The sequence below is a fragment of the Cryptomeria japonica genome, chromosome 8, assembly GCF_030272615.1.
Source record: "Cryptomeria japonica chromosome 8, Sugi_1.0, whole genome shotgun sequence".
In the NCBI taxonomy this organism is placed as follows: Eukaryota; Viridiplantae; Streptophyta; class Pinopsida; order Cupressales; family Cupressaceae; genus Cryptomeria; species Cryptomeria japonica.
In genome coordinates, this window is record NC_081412.1 from 636839295 (window position 1) to 636861469 (window position 22175).

General features: G+C 41.1%; 1 protein-coding gene across 2 annotated transcripts in view; it reads left to right on the forward strand.

Annotated features, from left to right (window-relative positions):
- LOC131036892 (puromycin-sensitive aminopeptidase) overlaps positions 1-22175 on the forward strand; it is a 272323-nt gene that overhangs the window by 224131 nt on the left and 26017 nt on the right. For both annotated transcript variants that reach the window (XM_057968905.2, XM_057968906.2), the window contains 4 exons: positions 446-629; positions 837-985; positions 1096-1234; positions 1325-1471. In XM_057968905.2, coding sequence (XP_057824888.2) covers positions 446-629; positions 837-985; positions 1096-1234; positions 1325-1471 — 619 coding nt within the window. The remainder of the gene's footprint in view (positions 1-445; positions 630-836; positions 986-1095; positions 1235-1324; positions 1472-22175) is intronic.

Here is a 22175-nt window from a genome sequence, read left to right on the forward strand (position 1 = left end):
AAAGCTTATGATGAAACCCTTACACATCCTATCAACAATAATAGAAATGATATCATGAAATCTGATGCAAACTTCATTATGAATAATACTGATTGAGCATTACAGTTAAGCAAACTTAATTGTGTAAAGTGCTGATTGAACATTACAGAAATAATAGAATTTTCTGACCTGTAAAGTAGTAAAAAACTCTTATTGTCATATCGTTATGGTCTCTCTCATTTCTTAACTTATTTATTATCAAATTTACATGTTAATATACATAACGTCCATTCTATTTCACATGTTTATGTCTCAGCAAGCAGAGCTTCCAAAATTTCTTTTATGTTCATTGACTGTTCTGCAGTATTTGATAGAGAATTGTAAAAATGTCCATTATGCATGGCTGCTTGGATAAACATACTCTTTAATCAACTTATATGCATATAGTTTTTTTCAAAATCTTCAGGCAACAAATTCCTCCTACTTCAGGTCAACCAGTTAAAGAACCTATGCTTATACCAGTGGCTGTTGGATTATTGGGTTCTAATGGAAAAGACATACCCCTTACATCTGTATACAACAAAGAATCCATGCTTACCTTTGGAAGCAAAGATCGTCCTGTGTCAACAGCTGTTCTCCATGTTGAGAAGGTGAGGCTTTTTTTAACTTGTATGCTTTGAGGTTACAACCTAGTCTCCACCAAGTAGGCTGTGTACACTACTCAAGGTGTGTTAATTTCAGGAATCACTGTTTATACCTATCTTGTTTTATTGTATGATAATATTCAAAGACAACTCCATCAACGTTGCTTGCTTTGTGCTTCTCCTGATTCAACCCTTCCTTAATATTGAATACAGGAGGAAGAGGAGTTCATCTTTTCCAATGTTCCTGAAAAGCCAGTTCCATCTCTACTACGAAACTTTAGTGCTCCTGTTCATCTTGTTTCAGATATCAGTGATGATGAATTGTTCTTTCTACTTGCAAATGATTCAGATGAGTTCAATAGGTATGCAATCTCACAATTTTCATTGAAAGCAAATACTTTATTATGGTTTCATCTGATATTAATTTTAGTTCTGGCAAATAAAAATTTATACATTTTATATGCACTTTTAGGTGGGATGCTGCCCAAACACTGGCAAGAAACCTCATTCTTTCCCTTGTTGATCATGCACAAAAGAATCAAGCATTGATTGTTGATACGGAATTTGTTAGTGGACTAAAGAGTCTTCTTTGTGATCCTAATCTGGACAAAGTATGCTGATAACCCCCCATTACAAATGTTTTAAGTATGTCAACATCATTTTTCTGCTTGGTTATTATTTCCCTTTGTGCTGGAGAGCAGGAATTCATAGCAAATGCAATCACCTTACCTGAAGAAGGAGAAATCATGGACCTCATGGATGTTGCTGATCCGGATGCTGTTCACAGGGTTCATTATTTTGTTAGAAAGCACCTTGCATCTGAATTGCGTACTGAGTTTCTCAGAGCAGTAAGTAAACTCTATAAATCATGTCTGAAAATTTTGGAAGATCTCAGCTTTGAAGTGCTATAATGTTTAATCTTTGATGACTTGGAATTTCAATACCCTTATTTTCAAGCCCCTGGGTATGTGTATATAAGGTGTGAATATTTGGATAAGTTCAATTATAATATATATGATGGAATTGCAAATTGCACTTTTTAAAATCTGGTTTAAACATTATAATGGCATTTGTAGTATCCCATTTATTTATTTATTTTTTTTAGGCCAACAATAGTCATCCACAAACAGATAATCCATTAAGGTTAGAAAGCATAAACTGAAAACATGCTGGGAAAAGCAACCCTTCCACTTTTTGATCACCAAGTGCCCAATGTGGGAAGGTGAGAGCATACGGTGTTGAGGGGATCGTTAGCTTCAAATAACTAGAAACAATACAATGCTTGGGCGGCAAGCCAACCCATTCTGCTTATCCAGTGGGAATGCAAGAAACTTCGCAATGAACCAGCCAAGAGAGACACACAAAGGCACAAATCACTCAACCGCAATATTTCAGCGGGAGGACTGAAATTACAAAAAAATCTCAACTCAACCGCTTATGCAGCGGGAGGACCATTACACTCAGACATCACTCGACCACTTATGCAGTCGGAGGACTGAATTACAATTTACTTGAAAATAGGCGGCAAGCCAACCTCTTCCACTTTTCAGCGGGGTGAGAATTACAAATCAGAATTGGTTAGTAGTACTACTACTTAACCTTACAATAATAAAGATGATGTGAGAAGAGAGTAATGCTGAATATCCAAATAAGAACATGAAATTTCTGCTAACATCAAATCTGCAAGCTGGAATTGCAAAACCAGCAGCCTATGGAATCACTAAAATGCTCACAACTCTCACAATACTTATCCAAAACACCCAAAATCAGTCCCAAACCAACACTAGGCTAGCAACGATGAAAACCAACCAAAGACAAGCTATCATAACTCCCTTATTTATTTGGCATGCATCCCAATGCACTTCAAAACCCCACGTCTAGCTAAGGAATTTTGATTTTATCTAATAAATTCAATGCTCAACCAAAGGTGCCACAAACTTACAATGTAAATCGCCAGTAATAGGAAGGATGAATGAGCCAATACCCATAATGGTCAGTCACTCCAACAGAGAGGTATGATCAAAATGTACTTCAGCCACAGGGAAACCAACAAATTCCAAAATCGCTTCAAACACCAAAAAGGACTAACATACGCACTAAGAGTATGGTAGATTACAGCACACAGCTAGGTACTATATTTCAAGTATGAAACCGGGAAGCACTAGGGAGCCGCACTCTGAAGCCTCAAAGTTCTAACGCCAATCCGATAGCATAACAATGCAAATTTTCAAGATGCCCAGAATGGGAGCCCAAGGCTCTTATTTATAACCTCAACATCACCAAATTCAAATGCAAATGCTTCAAATTCAACTTTCTCATTTGCATTTCATTACTTCTCACGTGGACCCCAAGGATGGCGCCATTCCTCAAGTCAAACCTCACGCCAAACAGCAAGGACCACTATTTTTACTTAGCAAACACTTGAGATGAAATAAAATAATATCTCCATTAACAATTTGACGTCCCCTTCTAGACATAAAATTTGCCTAGCACTTAGGAGATAATATGCACTATTTCCAAAGCCAATAAATCAGTAGTAAAACTTATCAAATTAATTAAATATTAAACCTTACGATAAGAAAATAATATTTAATTATGTCACTTATGACTCCAATACTGATTATTGTCAAAACCCAGATGAAGTTGAGCCAGGAAGACCACTGAACTGCTGCAGGATCGGGACCTTGTCCACTGCCAAAAATAGAAATATGTCATACTGCCACTTACTAAAAATAGTAAGTCATGAACTACTGCTCCAAAAAGCATGATCTTCGTGCCCAGTGATAGAGCATGGAGAGCTCAGTAGGACAGTATCACCAAAATGGCTAACCCCTGACTTACTAAAAATAGTAAGTTCTTGCCTCATCAATGGTTGACCCTCATTCTTCATTCCACCTAGCCTACGGGTCTCAGGAATAGGCTAATGGACCACTGGAAGGACATCAACGAGAAGGGGACATTACATAGAGTAATATATGGTAAATTAAAAGATAAATCCCTAGGCTGAAATGACAGTAAGATGGGGATTATGATATGGCAACTGGGGAATAGGTTATGTGCTACATGTTCTTTTTGCAAACTTTTCCTTTGCAAGAAAGTTGTTTGTCCTTAATGTTGACATGTTTTTTATGACTACGTCTAACACAAAATAAAGTTGCCCAATGGTCACTTTACTCTCTCTTGATCAAAGTTCAAATGTATGCTAAGATTGCAGTAGGTTCAAACAATTGACTCCAAGGTTTCGGTTATGTATTGGACGTGACTCAGTTGGCTTGATGTGATATACTCGTAATCCAAGGGGACCTACCATTGATTCATTCTTTCACTTCTTTGTTGTGGTTGGAACTTCATCATTGGATACAACAATTCTATGATGCTTTTGCTTCGAACGAGCTAAATTGGAATGAACTAAAATTAAAGGGGAAAGGGTTAGAAGGATCTAAATCTACTCCTAAGGGCAATGATATCAATAGATAGTGTTCTAGTGGATGAATTCCAAATAAACCAAGTCCTTCTTTGCCAAGATTAACCACAAATCCGCAAGAACCAGTGCAATCTTCTGAGGATGTTGAAGGATTTGCGCATTGAGAAAGTGCATTTGAATACCCAACATGGCGCAATCCAAGCTACTATTCACAATCGAACTTAGCACAAATTTGGGGGTTCAAGCTAACTTTACACTGCATCTTATAATCAACAAGATACAAAAAGCATGAACCATGGAAATTCATCAAACACCATTACATTCTCCATTGAAATCAAAGCACTATTCTACTTCTACTCTAAGTGAGGAAGGTGAAACCATGCAAGCTTTGAAAAAAAACTTAAGTGGACACCATCAAAGAACAATGTTTCACTATTATTATCTCAAAACTTATTGCAGAAATTTCATACAAGTCTCCCTTCTTTTCAAATGAGGGGGAGGGTCACCCCTTTATATAGGCCTCAAGCCACAATTACATTTTTCCTAAAAGATTTCCCACACATGATGCAACAAGGTGGGAATCAGCAATAAATACCCATTTGACCATATACAATTAATTCTTGCATGCCCAAAATGGCGTCCACTTGTGCATTAAATGCATCATTTTCATCAAAGTTGCCTAACGTGCAATAAGTGTTCCATCATGCAATAATCGCCCATTGTGCAATAAATGCACCATTTTCCATTAAATCAGCCCAATACATCATAAAGGCAATAAATATTCCTCCATGTGATGGCTACATGCAAAAGATGCTCCACCACCTCGCCATGCATTGACTCAACCACTATTGGTCAAATATTCCGGCAATGAATGCACCACCAAATTGCCATGCGTTCAATAGATTCTTAACATTTTGATCAAAGGATGATTAATTTATTAACATTGTTGTTAAGAATAAGACTGATTAAGGGAAGGGACATAATTAATTACATTGTTTGCAAAAGACATGGATGTGGGAGATACAACTCCTCACATCATACCCATTTGAGGGGTATAAGGAGAGAGCCATGGATTCTCAAAATGGCATGTAGTTCGGTTTTTGTATATTCCTTTCAGATTTGGAGAACTCTAGAAGAGAAAGTAAGCAGCTAAGTGAAGGTGGTATTCACCCACCCATAGTGTAATGTCCCTAGTGGATCCTCTTGGAATGGTAGTTTTAGTGTTTAGATTAAATGAAGAAATGTTGCATTTGATATATTGTGAAACACATTATCCATACCACTAGCTTTCTTGCTGATTGTAACCAAACCTTGTGTGGTCAACTGGAACTCTTGAAATTGCTTAAGTTTGATTATTGCTCAATCATTGGCATGCATTCAACTAATGGTGTCTATGATTAATAGTGATTTGAAAATCTCCAAACATCCTTAGAAGATTGCACTAGTTCTAATGGAGATGTTCATGTATGGTGATGCTATAACTAGTTGAGCTTCACTTGTGTAATTTCTTCATCCATTCATTTTAGAATAGCTTAGAATTTCTCTAAACCCTCATATTTTGCAATTTTTTTGATAATCATTTAGTAGTCTTAGGAAGAAATTTCATTGCATATCATTACCAATCACTTCATGAAATCTTTTCGAACCATAAATGCCCCTTGATGAAACAGCAATCACAACAACCAACTAAGATTATCCACACATAGTGATCCTACATATATGAACCTTGGAGTCTTTTTGGGTTATCCTTAAGCTAATCTTCAGCATTCGAGAGATTTTATTCAAGAGGGTAAGATACTTAGGTATTTTATTCTGTGTTTGTATGTGCCTAAAAAACACATCAATAGAATTGGCACTAGAAGGAGGACCCGCTCTGCTAAATTGAAGATTTCTTGTAAATCAAGATGCAGAATGGTATTGCCTGAAGAATATCTCATTTTAAGTGAACAACAAGATATCATCTCACAGTTGAACACTCTTTCTTGGAGAAACCATAGAAGTCACGCTGAATTGCGACAAGTGAGAGCACTAATTGATAAAGAACAACTAGGAAATTTGCCTCCAGTCATCATCATTCCTAAAGAAAGAAATACCAAGAATCCACCGGATACCAATCAACAAAGAAGAAATTCAAATTAGTTCAAAGGTTGATGTGTTGTATATGAATCACAATCGCGCTACTTGCTCCTGCTAGAAGAGGTGAACCTGCTAGAGAAGGCGAATTCAAACAACCAGGCTTAGCAGACAAAAGAGATATTATAGCTGTAAATGTTATTCAATTTTCAATTCAAGATGCAAGTTATATTCAAGGTTATCTTTTCTTACAAGTATGTGTTATATCTTTAATATAATAAATCTGATTATTGTCTTGTATGTTGTAGATGAAAAGAGCATTTTTCGATTTCAATGTCCTTCTCACAAATGCCGATTGATATATATATCTGTATGCAAGAAGGATCAAGCAATACCTTGACCGGTCATGTCTATTAGACATGACCGATCAAGATATTACTTGATCGCACCTTTTCATTTATCATTGTATTTACCAATCGGTGTATAAAACTTAACAAATCACCTGATACTAATCGGCGTGTATACCATAAGCAAGACAACTGATACTAATCGGTATGTATTTAGTTATAAACTAAACCCGATAACAATCGGTGTTCACACAGTTAATATGTTTAACCGATATTAATCGGTGTGCATACGATTCAATGTAAACCGATACCAATTGGTATTCTGTGCTATGAGATTTACAACAGATAATTATCGGTAGTTAAGCATTGATTGGAATTTGCAAGTAAGGTTGAATATATATAAATCGAATAATAATCATCAAATGAAGGAACGATAACTAGAAGTCTTTATCATAGTCTATCAATAAGATAGATGATTGAATGAGAGACTTCATTTATCTCTCATTCAATCATTTATCTTACCGAGGCTATCATACATTAACACTCCCTCTTAGCTAGGTAAGATAAATGAAAGACAACATATCAAGCATCACAATTCCAATGATGGTCAGTATTCCTTACATAATCTGACTCTTCAGAGAATCATATCACCTATTCACATGACATGAAATATCACCTAAACACGTGATACAAACGTTCATCACATCAACTTGGGATGACAGGATATCACCTAGGCACGTGATATCAATATTGCCTAAACATGCAATACTTAAGGATAAACATATGAGGATGATTAAATTCTCATCTTATCCAAGTTGTTGTATGTGCACTAACATTTTATACAATGTTTTACCACAACACAGTCATGGCACATCCATGACATACCTAAGATCCAACATGATAACTGGTTTGAACATCATAAGATCATCACCTTCTAATGTCTACGTACAAGTGTTCATTATCTTAAGAGATCATCACCTCTTAGATATGAACCCAGGGGATAAAATCCAAAATGTCCTAACATGACAAAAATGTTTACACATTAAACATCTTATTGATATGTAAATACAGATTACAAAGCAAATTACCTTTCTATCATACCTAAACCTTTTCTAAAGTGATCAACCTTCACTGTGGAAAGACGTTTGGTCAAAATATCTGCAGTCTGATCTCATGTACAAACATATTCTAATTGGATCACATTCCTGTCTACCATATCTCGCACATAGTGGTATGGAATCTCAATATGCTTGGATTTGTCGTGGAACACTGGATTTACTGAAAGTTTTATGCAGCTCTGATTGTCACAATGTATGATAGTAGGTTTCATAGGCTCTCCAAACAATCCCACAAGCAACTTCCTAAGCCATACTGCCTCTCAGGCAGCCATGGAAGCTGCAATGTATTCGGCTTCGATGGAACTCTGAGCTACAGAAGACTGCTTTCTGCTGATCCAGGATATCATGGCTGAACCTAAACTGAAGCAACACCCTGAAATGCTTTTCCTGTCAGTCACACTTCCAGCCCAATTTGAGTCTGTAAATCCGTGTAGGTATAGATCAACTTTCTCATATTTGAGACCAAGGTTTAGAGTACCTTGTAAGTATCTCATAATGTGTTTTATTGCAATCAGATGGATCTCCTTAGGCTCACACATAATCAGATGGATCAAGCAATACCTTGGTCTCAAATATACATCTGTTTTGTATATATACAGCAGTGCTAGTTGCTTCTGCCCAAAGATTGATATTTAGATTCTGATCAAGAATCATGTCTTTGTCAGCTTCTACAATTGTCCTATTTTTCCTCTCAGCTACCCCATTTTGTTGAGGATTATAAGGTATTGTTAACTCCCTCTTAATCACTAATTTTTTACAAAAATCTTTAAATAATTCTGATGTGTATTCCCCCCCCATTATCAGTTATTAGGGTTTTAAGTTTATTTCCTGAATAGTTCTTTGTTAGTGATTTAAACTCTTTAAACCTATTGAGGATCTCTTATGATTCTTTACACTTCAGAAAGTAGATCCAAGTTTTCCTAGAGTAGTCATCAACAAATATTACATAATACAAAAATCCCCCTAAAGAAGGTACAGACATAGGTCCACATACATCAGAGTGAACTAACTCTAAAATTTTGCTTGTTTTCCTATTACTATTTTGAAAAGCACCCTTAGCATTTTTACCTAGGGCACATCCTTTGCATGCCCCTGAATGATATTGCTTTAACTTGGGTAGACCTGTGACAAGGTTTCCCATTGATGATAAAGCTCTAAAATTCAGGTGACCTAGTCTTCTATGCCAAACTTCATTAGCATCTGTAGTTTCATGGATTAGGGCTAGGTTGGGCTCTGTGCATAGCTCATACAAGTAGCCTTGTCTTTGACCAATGGTTTTAGCTTTCTTGATGGATGAATTCTTTGGCCAAGCCAACACTCTGCTGTCCATGAAGGTCACTTTGTATCCATTATCCTCTAGTGTTGATATGGAGACTAGGTTTCTCTTGATGCCTGAGACATATAGTACTCCTTTAAGTTGTAATGATACGCCTGACTTTATTTTGATGGTGCAGGTTCCAGCTCCTCTGACTGGATGTGTGGAGTCATCTCCGATAGTCACTTCCTCATCATTCTCCTCTATCATGGAGTCTAGCACTTCTCTAAACCCTATAATGTTTCTGGATGAGCCACTGTTGATCACCCAGGAGTTAACCTTGTTTGATGCTTGGGTTTGTAAGTGCTGAATAGAGTACATACTTCTCGGAGTCATCTTCCCTTTTAGATTTTCCTGCTTTGGCAAATGTGGCTTGTTGTTTGGCTCTTTTTGGACATTTGGCAACATAGTGCCCAAATTTGTCACATCTGTAACATTGAATCTGTGAAAGGTCCTTCTTGAAGGTGTTCTTGCCATGACGACCTTTTCTCTTCCTAAATTGTTTCTTCTTGCTTTTCTTGTTTGAGTTTGTATTTAGGACTTGAAGATCTTCATCTATATTCTTTTGTTTAATCCTTTTCTTATTTAACCTTGATTTTTCTTGGAGACAATCTTCCTTTAGCCTATCAAACTTTGGAAATTCATCTCTTGCACTGATGCCTTGGACAAATGTTTCCCATATTCTAGGCAACCCATCTAGAGCAATGAGTGTTAATTCTTTGCTTTGGATCTCATATCCAAGGGTTGCTAGTTCATCCCTTAGGGCTGATATTCGCATGAAGTAGGCATTGACTAATTCTCCTTTGATCATAGCTATATGATTTATTTCTCTTTATAAAGCCAAGGTTCTACTAGCATTGGATATCTCAAATGCATCTTCAAGTGCTTTGAACATGTTGTAGGCCGTTTCATGTTTCCTTATGATGGGCATAATATTATTTCTCACCCCATCAACTATGATTTTGATGGCCTTTTCATTTCCCTCTCTCCAAGTTGTTTTGTCAGGTTCAGTCTCAGGTTCTGCAGTTTCAGTTTTTACAAATGATTCGACTTTATTTTCTTTTAGAATCATCTGAATTCTGAACTTCCATGCTGAAAAGTCATCACCTCCTCCGAGTCTATCTTCGAATCTGATAGCGCTAGCCATTAGAAGAAATATGATGTTGAATATATGCTTGTTTTGAATTTTCCACAAAATTGAATAGCCTCAGGTTCGATTTAACTATAGCTCTGATACCATGTAAATCTTATTCAATTTTCAATTCAAGATGCAAGTTATATTCAAGGTTATCTTTCTTACAAGTATGTGTTATATCTTTAATATAATAAATCTGATTTTTGTCTTGTATGTTGCAGATGAAAAGAGTATTTTTTGATTTCAATGTCCTTCTCACAAATGCCAATCGATATATATATGTATGCAAGGAGGATCAAGCAATACCTTGACCGGTCATGTCTATTAGACATGACCGATCAAGATATTACTTGATCGCACCTTTTCATTTATCATTGTATTTACCAATCGGTGTATAAAACTTAACAAATCACCCGATACTAATCGACGTGTATACCATAAGCAAGACAACCGATACTAATCGGTATGTATTTAGTTATAAACTAAACCCGATAACAATAGGTGTTCACACAGTTAATATGTTTAACCGATATTAATCGGTGTGCATACGATTCAATGTAAACCGATACCAATCGGTATTATGTGCTATGAGATTTACAACTGATAATTATTGGTAGTTAAGCATTGATCGGAATTTGCAAGTAAGGTTGAATATATATAAATCGAAGAATAATCATCAAATGAAGGAATGATAACTTGAAGTCTTTATCATAGTCTATCGATAAGATAGAGACTTCATTTATCTCTCATTCAATCATTTATCTTACCGAGGCTATCATGCATTAACAATAGCCAATTTGAACAATCTTGCTTGGGAAGTGAAAACAAGTGTGTAATATTCTCCTTAAATTTTTATTTTTATTTTTCAATGAGATTTACAAACAAACACAACAACCCATTAAGGTTAGAGAAATATAATCACAACACTGTTGAAAATAACCCTTCCACTTTTTGATCACCAAGAGCCCAATCTGGGAGGGTGAGAGGATACGGTGTTCCGGGGATCGTTAGCACCAAAATCCAACTAAAAAATTTCAATGCACGGGCGGCAAGCCAGCCCCTTCTGCTCATACAGCAAGATAGAATCTAAACTTCTTGGTAGTAAACCAACCAAGGATAACAACAAGAAACTGAATGCAATCACTCTACCACTTATGCAGCGGGAGGACTTATACATTAAAACAATCACTCTACCGCATATTTCAGTGAGGACAATATCATGCAACCACTTACTCAGTGGGAGGACAGAAATAAAGATTACCATCAGCTCCACCGCTTATTCAGTAGAAGGACATTATTACAAGCAAAGATAGGTAGCATGGCTAGCCTCTTCCACTTATGCAGTGGGAAAGCTTACAATCCAGAAATGGTTAGTAGTAGTACTACTTAACCTTACAATATAGAAATAGAGAGATAGAATAGAGAAGTAATGTTGTCCAATGCTGATAAATATTTCCAAACAGTTACTAACTCCCAAAAGGTTCTTCAACATGAAATTATGAAATTCTAGGATCAAGAACACACAAACCAGCAGCTTCACGAAACTATGAAATGCTCACATCTCTCTCCAAACTCACCCAAATCAACTAAACTACTCACACTTCCAAATGCACACCCAAACACTAACTTCTGGAAATCTGTAATTTTATGACAGCAAGCTGGAAATGCACAACCAACAGCACCAAGACACACTAAAATGCATAAAACTCACTCACAACTCTCACCAACATCCCCAAAAGACTCCCAAACTACTAATATATCATTAATAACCAAATACAATCAACAAGAAACCTCTATATTTCCCATTCACCACAACTAGCTTCCAAAATGCCCACACAAAGAATGGCGCCACAGCTGGGAAGTTCGATATGCAATATAAAAAATGAATACTCAAAGTTTGGAGCTGAAAAATTACAAATAACAATGCCTAGGACATAGAAACCCAAGGAGCTAATACCCAGAATGATAGAATCGCCTGGCCAAGAGGTATGAGCAAAATATGGTTTCAGCAACTCCGCGACCTGTTGACGTGTTTTTTCATGATAGCGTCGAACACAGAATAAATTCACCAATGGTCACCTTATCCTCTCTTGATCAAGATCAGTCTGTATGCTAGGATTGCTTAAAGTTCAAACGGCTAATTCCAAGGTTCCTTCAATGCGTGGATGTGACTCAGTTGTTTGATGGGTTTGTTGTTAACCCAAGGGGCCTTACGTGTGTTCAATTGAAGAAAACTCATAAAAGCTCAAGGATTTTTGTACGGATGATTTGCAATGAAAGCTCTAGTTTTAGATTTTTTTGGATTTTCGAATTATGCAGAAAGTAAATGAGAGTAGGGTAGAGAGGACTATGCTAAAGCTAATCTAATCCTAAGAACAGGAGACGGGATCACTCATGCAAAATCAATCCACGCTTCATTTTGCCAGCAAAGCACAACTACACGAAGGCAGTTCAATCTTCAAAGAGTGTGTAGAGGTTTTTCAGATCACCAATATAGACCATTGGATCGAACAATCTTTACTGATGATCGAAGTTAAGTGTACACACATCAAAAGGCTCAGGCTAACTTTGCACGGTATACAACAATCAGCTGCACATCAAAAGTATGAGCTCAGATTCTGCAACAAGTACTCCTATCAAATACAGTTCTCCTAAAAACATATAAGCAAATCTAATCTAATTGAAGAGACCAAGACCATGCAGATTGCCAAAATAGAACAAGAATACACAATCAAAATCGAACAATGTATTAAGTTAGCTACTTCACAATCCTGATGCAACAATCTCAGATAATAATCTCTCCTCCCTTTACAAATGAAGGGGGTCAATCCCTTATATAGGCCTCAGGCTATGCAAACCCTAATTAGGGTTTCACCCTAGAAGATTCCCCACTCAAGATGCAACAAGATGGGAATCGGCAATTAATAACCCATCATGCCCATATACAATTAATTCAAAAGCCTAAAATAGCACCCACTAGTGCATTAAATGTGCCTCATGATAACGATTATGCCCAAAATATAATAAACACCTCCATGCAAGGAATAAATGTCCATCATTCTTCATGCGACGGCGACATGCACGGAGAATCTGTCATAAAACCATAAATGAGGAGGTTGCATGCAAGAAGATTCCTCATCCGACGACAACATACATTGACTGGACCCACACATAGTCAAAATACCCCCAGCAGTAAATACGCCACCACTATTCAACTAAAAGAGTCTCGTCCAAGAATGGACGACCATTATCCCGCTCATTTATGGTGTATGCAATGAATTTGTTGACAATGGCTTCCAGCTCTTTGATGGAGACACTTGGCACATTTTCAATGTTGAATTGCATCAAGGCAATTTCTTCCTCGCTTTTGGAAAAGATGTTCTCCCACTGCATCATGATTTCCTGTGTCTTCTTCATTATACCGGAGAATGAAGAAACATTTGCAAAATGTTCCTTAGGGAATGAACCTACGAAGAAGAACTCGTGCAACTGAGATTTCAGGGAGTTTACCATTATTCCACTGTCATTGAGTTTCCTTACGAACAATGCCTCAATTGCACTGATGATTTCCTCCTGCACCCCTCTAATGGAATCTTTCAGAGTAAAGGATTCTACGCTGAATTTGTCAAAGGTGTTCTTTCCTGAGCAAACGGCGTAGAACCATCGAGGAAAGTCATAAGCTTCATTCTCCTGAATTACTTTCCCATCAATCAGAATTTGCCTTGGAATCTTCGCCAAGGCCTTGAGCTGCGGAATGGTTAAGTCTTGGTATATGTGCACATCCTCCCATTTGTTAGCCGCATTATTGTATACGGGAATAAGACTAGTTAATTAAGTCGTAATTGGGTTTGTTAGTTGGCAGCCGAGGGGTGGTAGTTGCGGTGCGACGGTTGGCACTCGCACCCCCTCGATATCTTTATATACTTGAAAATGTAACTTGCAACACACGAATTATGAATGGAATAACATATCTGATACTTGTCTGATATCTATGGCATTATTCGGCATTATGTACTTTATGCTTAAAGTATTCATCCGAGAGGGCAAACATTTGGCATCGTTGCCTAGACGTACTCGGAAACGGAAAACGCGGATGGCGCACAGACATGATGGGCCTACCCATCGGTGAGATTAACCCAGAGGCCGACGACGCGCCAACAGAACAATCATCGTGGGACGCAGAGCGTGATGGCAAGAGGCGAAGGGGAAATTGAACCCTGTAATAATCCCGACACAATGTTGAGATAAATTGTGGCCGAAAGGAAAAATAATAAAAGTTTTTTTTTGTACATGGCGTGTGCTTGCTATGTACGGAACTGATTTATGCCCAATATATTAAATAAAGATAGAAATAAAAAAGCAGAAACGGACGAGTGGGAGGCCGCGCAGAGGGCCTTGATTCTAGAGCAGCAAGTAGAACGTAGATGGAGGCTGAGGCAACTTGCCGAAGGACGACCTGCCGAAGGGTGGCCTGAGGGGAACCAAGGAGGTGTCACGGAGGGTGCAGAAGCCAACAGAAATTTCTACGCGTCGCCAGAACACCGTAGGGTGCGGAGCCACGAAGAGTTTCTGGAGGAAACAAGGTTAAGGAGAGATCTAGTCGAAAACACCCGGGATCGGTTTAGAAACTTATCCCTTACACCACAAAGTGAGGGTCACCAAAGGGAGCCAGGAGTGGGCGTGGGTGACAACGAAGGGGAGGATAACCGTATGGTAGGTGCCACACTCAGCAGGCAAAACACCGTACCTCCAGTCACCCGCACAGGACACACCACCGGCACCGGAGGGAGCGGCGCAGGGGCACAGCCATAGCCACCTCCAGGAAGACGACCCCCATCTATGGGGAGTAAACAGAAACTGTCGAAGTTCAATGGCGAAGGGAAGGAAGCTCCCATCCGCCATTGTCGAATGTGCGAAACCATATGGTCAGCGAATAGTGTTACTGACCAAAATGAATGGGTAACACAGTTCCCAGCAACTTTAAGGGGAGTGGCCATAGACTGGTACTCAGACATGGATAAGGCCAAAGTCGGCACATGGCCTGACCTGAAGAAGGAGTTTGGGATAGAGTTCCGCCTCCTGAGAGATGACAACGAAATAGTCACTGAGATCTATGGAACGAAGCAGAACAAGAACGAGACGGTCCGAGCCTATAGTCAGCGGCTGAAGGAACTATTGGGAAAAATGGAGAGTCAACCAGCAGATGGGTTGAAAAAGCGATGGTTCGTGGAGGGACTAAAGCATTCCCTTCGAAAGAAGATGAATATCGTTCCACCTACATCGTACGAAGACGCATACAATATAGCGATGGATCTCGAGAGCGAGACCAAGACATCGAAGAAAAAGAAGAAGGAGGATAGCTCGTCCGAGGAGGATGACTCGTCACAAGAAAGCAGTAGCGACAACGAGGTTGGCAAACGGGTGCAAGCGCTCCAGAAAGACATGGAGCGAATGAGGAGGGAATTCAAAACAATGAGAAGCACCAGTCGGACTGAAGGGGACATATGGTGCACTGAGTGCAAAGAGGAGGGGCACACAAAGGGTACTTGCCCGAAGAAGGCATTCTGCGAGATTTGCCAAGTGATGGGACACTCCACCAAGGAGTGCCCATACAACATGAAAACCTGAAGTACGCAAATGAGCCAAGTGTTGTTCACAGAGCAGGCCACAACATCCGCACTAGCGGGTACGACCCAGCAAACCAACACAACGGCATCATCTGGAGGTTATCGGGACAACAGACGCGACGGCGGAAGGAATAGCAACAATAACAATAACGGAAGCCGTATCTAGTATGACGCCAAGGGCCGGCCAATTATCCAATGTAGGGCCTATAATCAGTGGGGGCACTTCGCCCGTGATTGCACGAAGGAAGCCACCCCTCTGCACCTCTGCCGATGGTGTGGGCCAGGTGACCATGAGTATGCAAATTGCCCACAGGCAGGGGTTAATCTCCTCAACATTGAGAAGGCTGAGAAGACTGGTGAGAAAGAAGTACTGGCAATCACCCGTGCCCAGACGAAAAAAGCCACTTATCCCGACCCCCATACAGAGAAGGAGAGATTACGGGAGGCAAAGGCCAATATTGAACGTGAGATGACGGTCGAACCACAGGACAATGAGGTGGCGAGTACATCATCCCGTACGGAAGCGAAAAATAACATCATTGGGCAAGTACTGCAGATTGAAGTACCTATAAGGGTAAAGGACCTTCTAGAAACAAGGCCACAGTTAAGAACCGCCATTTTTTCCGTACAAACCACTGCACAGGCACCTTTGCGTGCCACACGAGCGGAAGTTCCAATCAGCCCCTCGGCTGACCCAATGTTGTTGGCCTTAAATAGTGGTCGGCATCCTGCTGTAGTAGAGATGGGAATTCTCGGGGCTATCCTCAAAGACACCATCGTGGACGGAGGTTCGGGGGTGAATGTACTGCCAGAGGATACGTGGAAGAAGCTGGGGAAGCCAACACTATGGCCACCCACGTTCAACTTGGTAGGTGCAGACCAGCACGGTATCAAGCCACTCGGCACCCTGATGGCCCAGCCGGTCACCATCGGCACGCAACCTTTCATACTAGATTTTGTGGTAATCCCACTCAAGAAGAAGGGATACAACGCCATCTTAGGCAAAGGGTGGCTGGTTACAGCAAAGGTGAACCACGACTGGAAAAAGAACACCCTTTCTATGGAGAAAGGGGGGCGGATGTACACCATTGATCTGAGGACCCAGGTTGTTGACGAGGAACTGGCATCATCTTCGGAATCGGAGGATGAAGGAAAAGGCGACTCGAGGGACGAAGGACGGGGCTGCAGGGAGCCCAATGACGAAGGGATTCTCAAACTAGGAGAGTGCTCCGAGGTGAGACAGGGTCATTGAACGGGCTCTTCCATTGGTAGATGGAGGATTATGAAATGTTCCAGAGCTACAGGCTCAAAGTAGAGGAACCAGAGCAAGTAACAAAGGAGGTGTACCTGCCAGAATACATAGAATATTGGCAGGGAGATGCCCTAAACCTCGGTGACATAGATAATCCGAAGATCAATTGTGTCGGCAACGATTGGAACCCTGTGTGGAAAGCCGTAGCCTTAAAAATGTTTATTCTTCTTCTTCTTCTTATGTACGGGAAGGAGACCGTGGTCCCTGTAGAATTTGTGGTTCCAGGTCTTCGGATGGCCATCGAAAATAGACTTGCCACCAACGGGTCCAAATTAAAACCTACCACAAGAAGCGCGCAGGGGACCCAAGAGGCCGGAAGGACACCCGAGAGTCCAGAGGGGGACCCGATAGGATGGAAGGGGACTCGAGAGGCCGGGCAGGCGACTTGAGAGGCACGGAACCAACGCGGGGGACTCTTGGGCGAGGAAAACCGAGAAGGATGAAGGGCGATCCTAGAGACAGGGGACTCGAGCCGATGACTCCCTAGACAACTAAACTGGGAAAATGGAAAAAAAAAAAAAAAGTACAGCCGTACGGCAGTTGACCGTATGGCTGGGATATATATATATAAAAAAAATTTAAAAAAAAAAGAGAAAGCCACGGTGGAGCCACCGTGCGGTGGCAACACCGGCAGTGGAACCACCGTGCGATGGGACCATCGACAGTCGAACCACCATACGGTGGCAACACCGATGGTGGACCACTGTGCGGTGGAAACCACTGTTGGCACAAGGAATAAAGGCGCGGAGAAAACGCAAACAAACATGTAGCCCCCGCACAAACAAACACGTAGCCGTACGGTGGAGGGGTGTTGATCGCACGGGAAGGTGGTCGTACGAGTGGAGGTGTCAGTGCTGTTGTTGACCGTACGAGGAGGTTGTATGGCCAGGATGCCATCGGGAACATTATAGAGGAAACTTAAAAAAAAAAAAAATGACGACAACGACAACCAGAGTGAAAGATTTTTCAATGACATCGGAGCCAGGACCCTAAAAATATTAGAGTGGAGAAGAAGGGTTTTGACATCTTAAAATATCACAGAAATGATGCGTGTCATGGACTTTCATGTGGTTCTGAAGGTTGTAAATTGGTCTTGGGAGTGCACCTGGGGCGCTGCCCCGGACCCCGCGAGGGGCATTGCCCCCAGACCCTGCTGGGGCACTGCCCCAGACCCCGCGGGGGCGCTGCCCGTCAACCCTGCTGGGGGCGCTGCCCCCAAACCCCAGTTTATTTTTGAGCTACAATACACTTGTTGGAGTTGGGCGAAGGGCATTAGAGATGTCACGGTAAGTGTTGTGGTTGTCCATACTGTGAGAAAGAAGCCTGCAACTAAGCATTGGCAGGGAAGCCATAAGCTGTAGAGGGAGACGGATTTGGAGGTTGTGAACAAACAGAGTTTGAGGGAAGGCATTGTAGGTCCACGCAGTTGTATGACATCAAGGAGTTATTTAGTTCAGTTGTTAGCCTTTGAGGAGTGTGATGGAGGATTTGAGGTGTCTCCTAGCCTTTGTGCCAGCGGGTTGTGGCCACCTCCAGGCAGGAATGGTACGCTTCGAGGAACTTGGAGTATGTCTCGGCTGGACGTGAGGTTGCCTTGGTGGATGCAAAGAGGGCTCGGGAGGAGCTGACCACCAGGTTGGAGGCAGTACTAGTGTGAGACGTAGCTCAGCGTACCCAGGAGTTGGATGCCGAGAGGGGAGCGCGGGTGGCTATCGAGGACAAATTGGCTAGGGAAGACAGTATCATTTGAGTAGCAGTTGGTGGAGGCCGAGACTGAAAAGTGTGTTTTGCAGACAAGTTTGGTTTAGGCACAGGAGGACATTGATGTCCAAGGAAGCACTAATGGTGAAATCCGCACTTGAGCATCGGATGGTAGCAGAAAAGGGTTTTCAGGCGAGGACGCAGCAAGTGTATAAGTTTCGGGCTCGACTGGCATCAGCAGTTCTATTTAATGTCATCTCTATTTTGTATTAAGTCGTCCGGAGATGACTTCTTTTCTTTTTGGGGGGGATGATGTTAGTCGCATTATTGTATACGGGAATAAAACTAGTTAATTAAGTCATAATTGGGTTTGTTAGTTGGCAGCCGAGGGGTGGTAGTTGCAGTGCGACGGTTGGCACTCGCACCCCCTCGGTATCTTTATATACTTCAGAATGTAACTTGCAACACACAAATTATGAATGGAATAACATATCTGATACTTGTCTGATATCTATGGCATTATTCGGCATTACGTACTTTATGCTTAAAGTATTCACCCGAGAGGGTAAAACACCATAATCCTTCTGCTATCTCTAATCTGCTTAGGAGGGCCACGAACTTTGAATGCAGCTGAGCCAAGTCCTCAATGAATTTTCCCACTTTAGTGTAAACATCTTATATCCATTCCCTGGAATTTTGCGCCATTGCTCTAATAAATTCTGCATCATCAACAACTTCCCTAAGAAGGGAGGAAGGAGGGGAGAATGAAGGGCCTGCCTCCCTAAGGGATCTTTTGAAACTCTTGAAGTACTCGCATGGGGCTCTATTTTCTTCCCTCAGCCACTTACATTTTGCCTTTGATTTCAGCATTTTTTCCGTCATGGCTAAGGAAGATTCTTCGAAGTCTTCCATTACTTGACTTGTGGAAGCATGGCCAAGATCAATCTACCTGATAACATAATCTTCCTGCCTGATTTCGTGTGTGCCTTTATCTACTGCAGGCTCAACAATGTGTAGGGTCCGGGATCCAAACTCTTCCCTGACAACTTTGGAGAATTTCCGGGGAGCCTTCCTTTCTGCTGGCTGACGCATCTTTTTCAACAATTCTTCCAACTCCTGGGTTGGATCAGTTTCCCTTTCTGGTTCCTTTCTCAATCTTCCTACCAACCAATTTGTAGCAGGATGGAGTGACTATGAACCTCTACGTGCTCCTGCTCCTGTGACTCTTCCTCCATTTCGCCAAGGATAGCTTCCATGAAGCTATCCTGGCGAGCCTCTTCCTAGTGTGAGGGACATTCTGGTCTTTGACTTCTTGGCCGATGGTGTCCCTGTGAAGCATTAATGCTAAGTATATCTGGTGCCAGAATGCTCTCTAGAGGCGGACCTACTGGATGTGGAAACATCTCTACCTCCTGCACACTCGAGGAACTCGCCAGTGAATGCTCCCTCTCTGTCCTTTCTTTCTTTTGTGGAGGTTCTTCCTGCTGGACTTCTTGTTGAACATTCTGTGGGACTTCCTGTTAGATATCCTTCTTCCTAGCTGTCCTTGGTCTCTTTGGGGCATTTTTTCCTTTATCCATCCGGACTTCCCCTCCTGCCTGGACCTGTGAAGAGCCTTCGGTCGCCTCACTATGAGAATCTAGACTTCCCATTAACTAATATGTCAGATGAGCATTTCCTTCCACCAACTTCCTTATCTTCCAATCAATCCAGTGCTTAGTGAATTTCAACATTGGTCTAGCCAAGACACTCAAATCATCCATTTGAAGCTCTGACCAATCTGGCAACTAAATGGGCTGATCTTTTACTTTCTCGAATTCAGATTGCACCAAATCTAAATCCTCCTTCACCAGATTCGACACTTGATAAATTTCACTTAACCTAATGGTGTCAAGGGGCAATCTGGAATGCATTCTCTTCCGGACCTCAAGATCATCCTCGACACCTGCCCTATAATCTTCCAAGTGAAACTTGTGTATGAATTTGATGCCAGCAACCTTCCTGATTTGGCGGTAAGGATCATACTAGGCCCTGGATGTATAAAACGGCAGGCGATAGAATGCCAATTCCCCTGCTACACTTTCAGCAGCTTGCAAGCCTGGGCATATTTCCATGAAGTCACCCAAGACAACTAAAAATTCAATTGATTGCTTCTTCTTCTTCTGCAATTGATCATAGGTAGTTAACTGTCTCATAAGTTCCAGCAATATGAGCTTGTCTGATGGATATCTTGGCAATTTGAATGACTGGAAAGATAATCCTTGCGTCCTGATGTAGGTGAATTTAGGAAATTGCAAGAATGTAGCTCCATACTTCTGGACCAGGGCGCTTGCTTGCGGCGACACCCTTACGTGCAACTTTTTTTGCATAAGCTGTGTCAAGTACATAGTGAAGGTGTCATTCGCCAACCTGTAAGAATTAGCATTGTGAAGATGCAACTGGGGATAACACTCATGTACTTTCAGCTGAGCTGGTCCGCAACCCATAATTCCTCTTGCTGGCAAACCATCAAATCCTCCCCTTCACACAAGCATATAGAATAGGTAGGAGCTCATGAAAAAGGACTGGGACCTCTTTTCTTTGAAGTTTTGCAACTGCTCGTGCAAGTAGTGACTGATCAATCTAGCCTAGTCGATTAGCCCATTTGAATTCATGATCTCGCCTATGTAGAAGAACATCCAGGTTTCAAAGTTCACAGAATGTGAACACCCCATTACTTTGCTCAACATCTTTATTGGGTCTACATAGTCATGCTTGAACTCAAAGATAGTGAGAGTCTTTGGCATCTTAGAGGCATGCACCCTAGGTTTCAGCAACCATTGCTTATTAATCAAATCAGCACACCTAGTAGGACCTGCTTCATATACTGCCTTAGCTCCGTTGCTGGTCCTGTATGTCATGGAATGGTGCGAAGGAATTTCGAAAGCCTCACCAATTGACTTTGGAATCAATGTTGCTAGCAGCTTGCCATCTGGCGTTGAGATTGTCTTCCGCTCCAAATTATAATGTCCTGCACATTCTAGGACCAAGTCTAGGCACTAAATAGCAGGAGGAAAACCAGCTACCACAACAATTCCGCTTTTAACAATTTTGACAGTTGTTGGTGATGGACTATGCCCTGCTGTCCCAAACATTCTGATCTTGAATGCAGCTAGATTGAATGTGCCTAAATTAGTATCACTGATTTCTTTCCATCTGGAATTCAGCCGGGAATGAGGAAGGAAACCTTTCATTTCTGCCTTGATCAATGCTTGCCTAGACAAGGTAGCTGCCTTGCTTCATTCCGCCATCCTGAAAAGCACCTTGGAAATGATGAAAACAAAAACTAAGTATGACCACCCTTCACTTCTCCAATTCTTCTTTCTTGAATCCTACACATGAGAAATGAAATGCCTCTCCATGCTTATATATAATCATTCAAAACGTCCTGTTAAGTTAGGAGGCATCAAATTGGCAATTGCATTCATGATGCGTCATACTTTCCCAATCACTGCTCCATG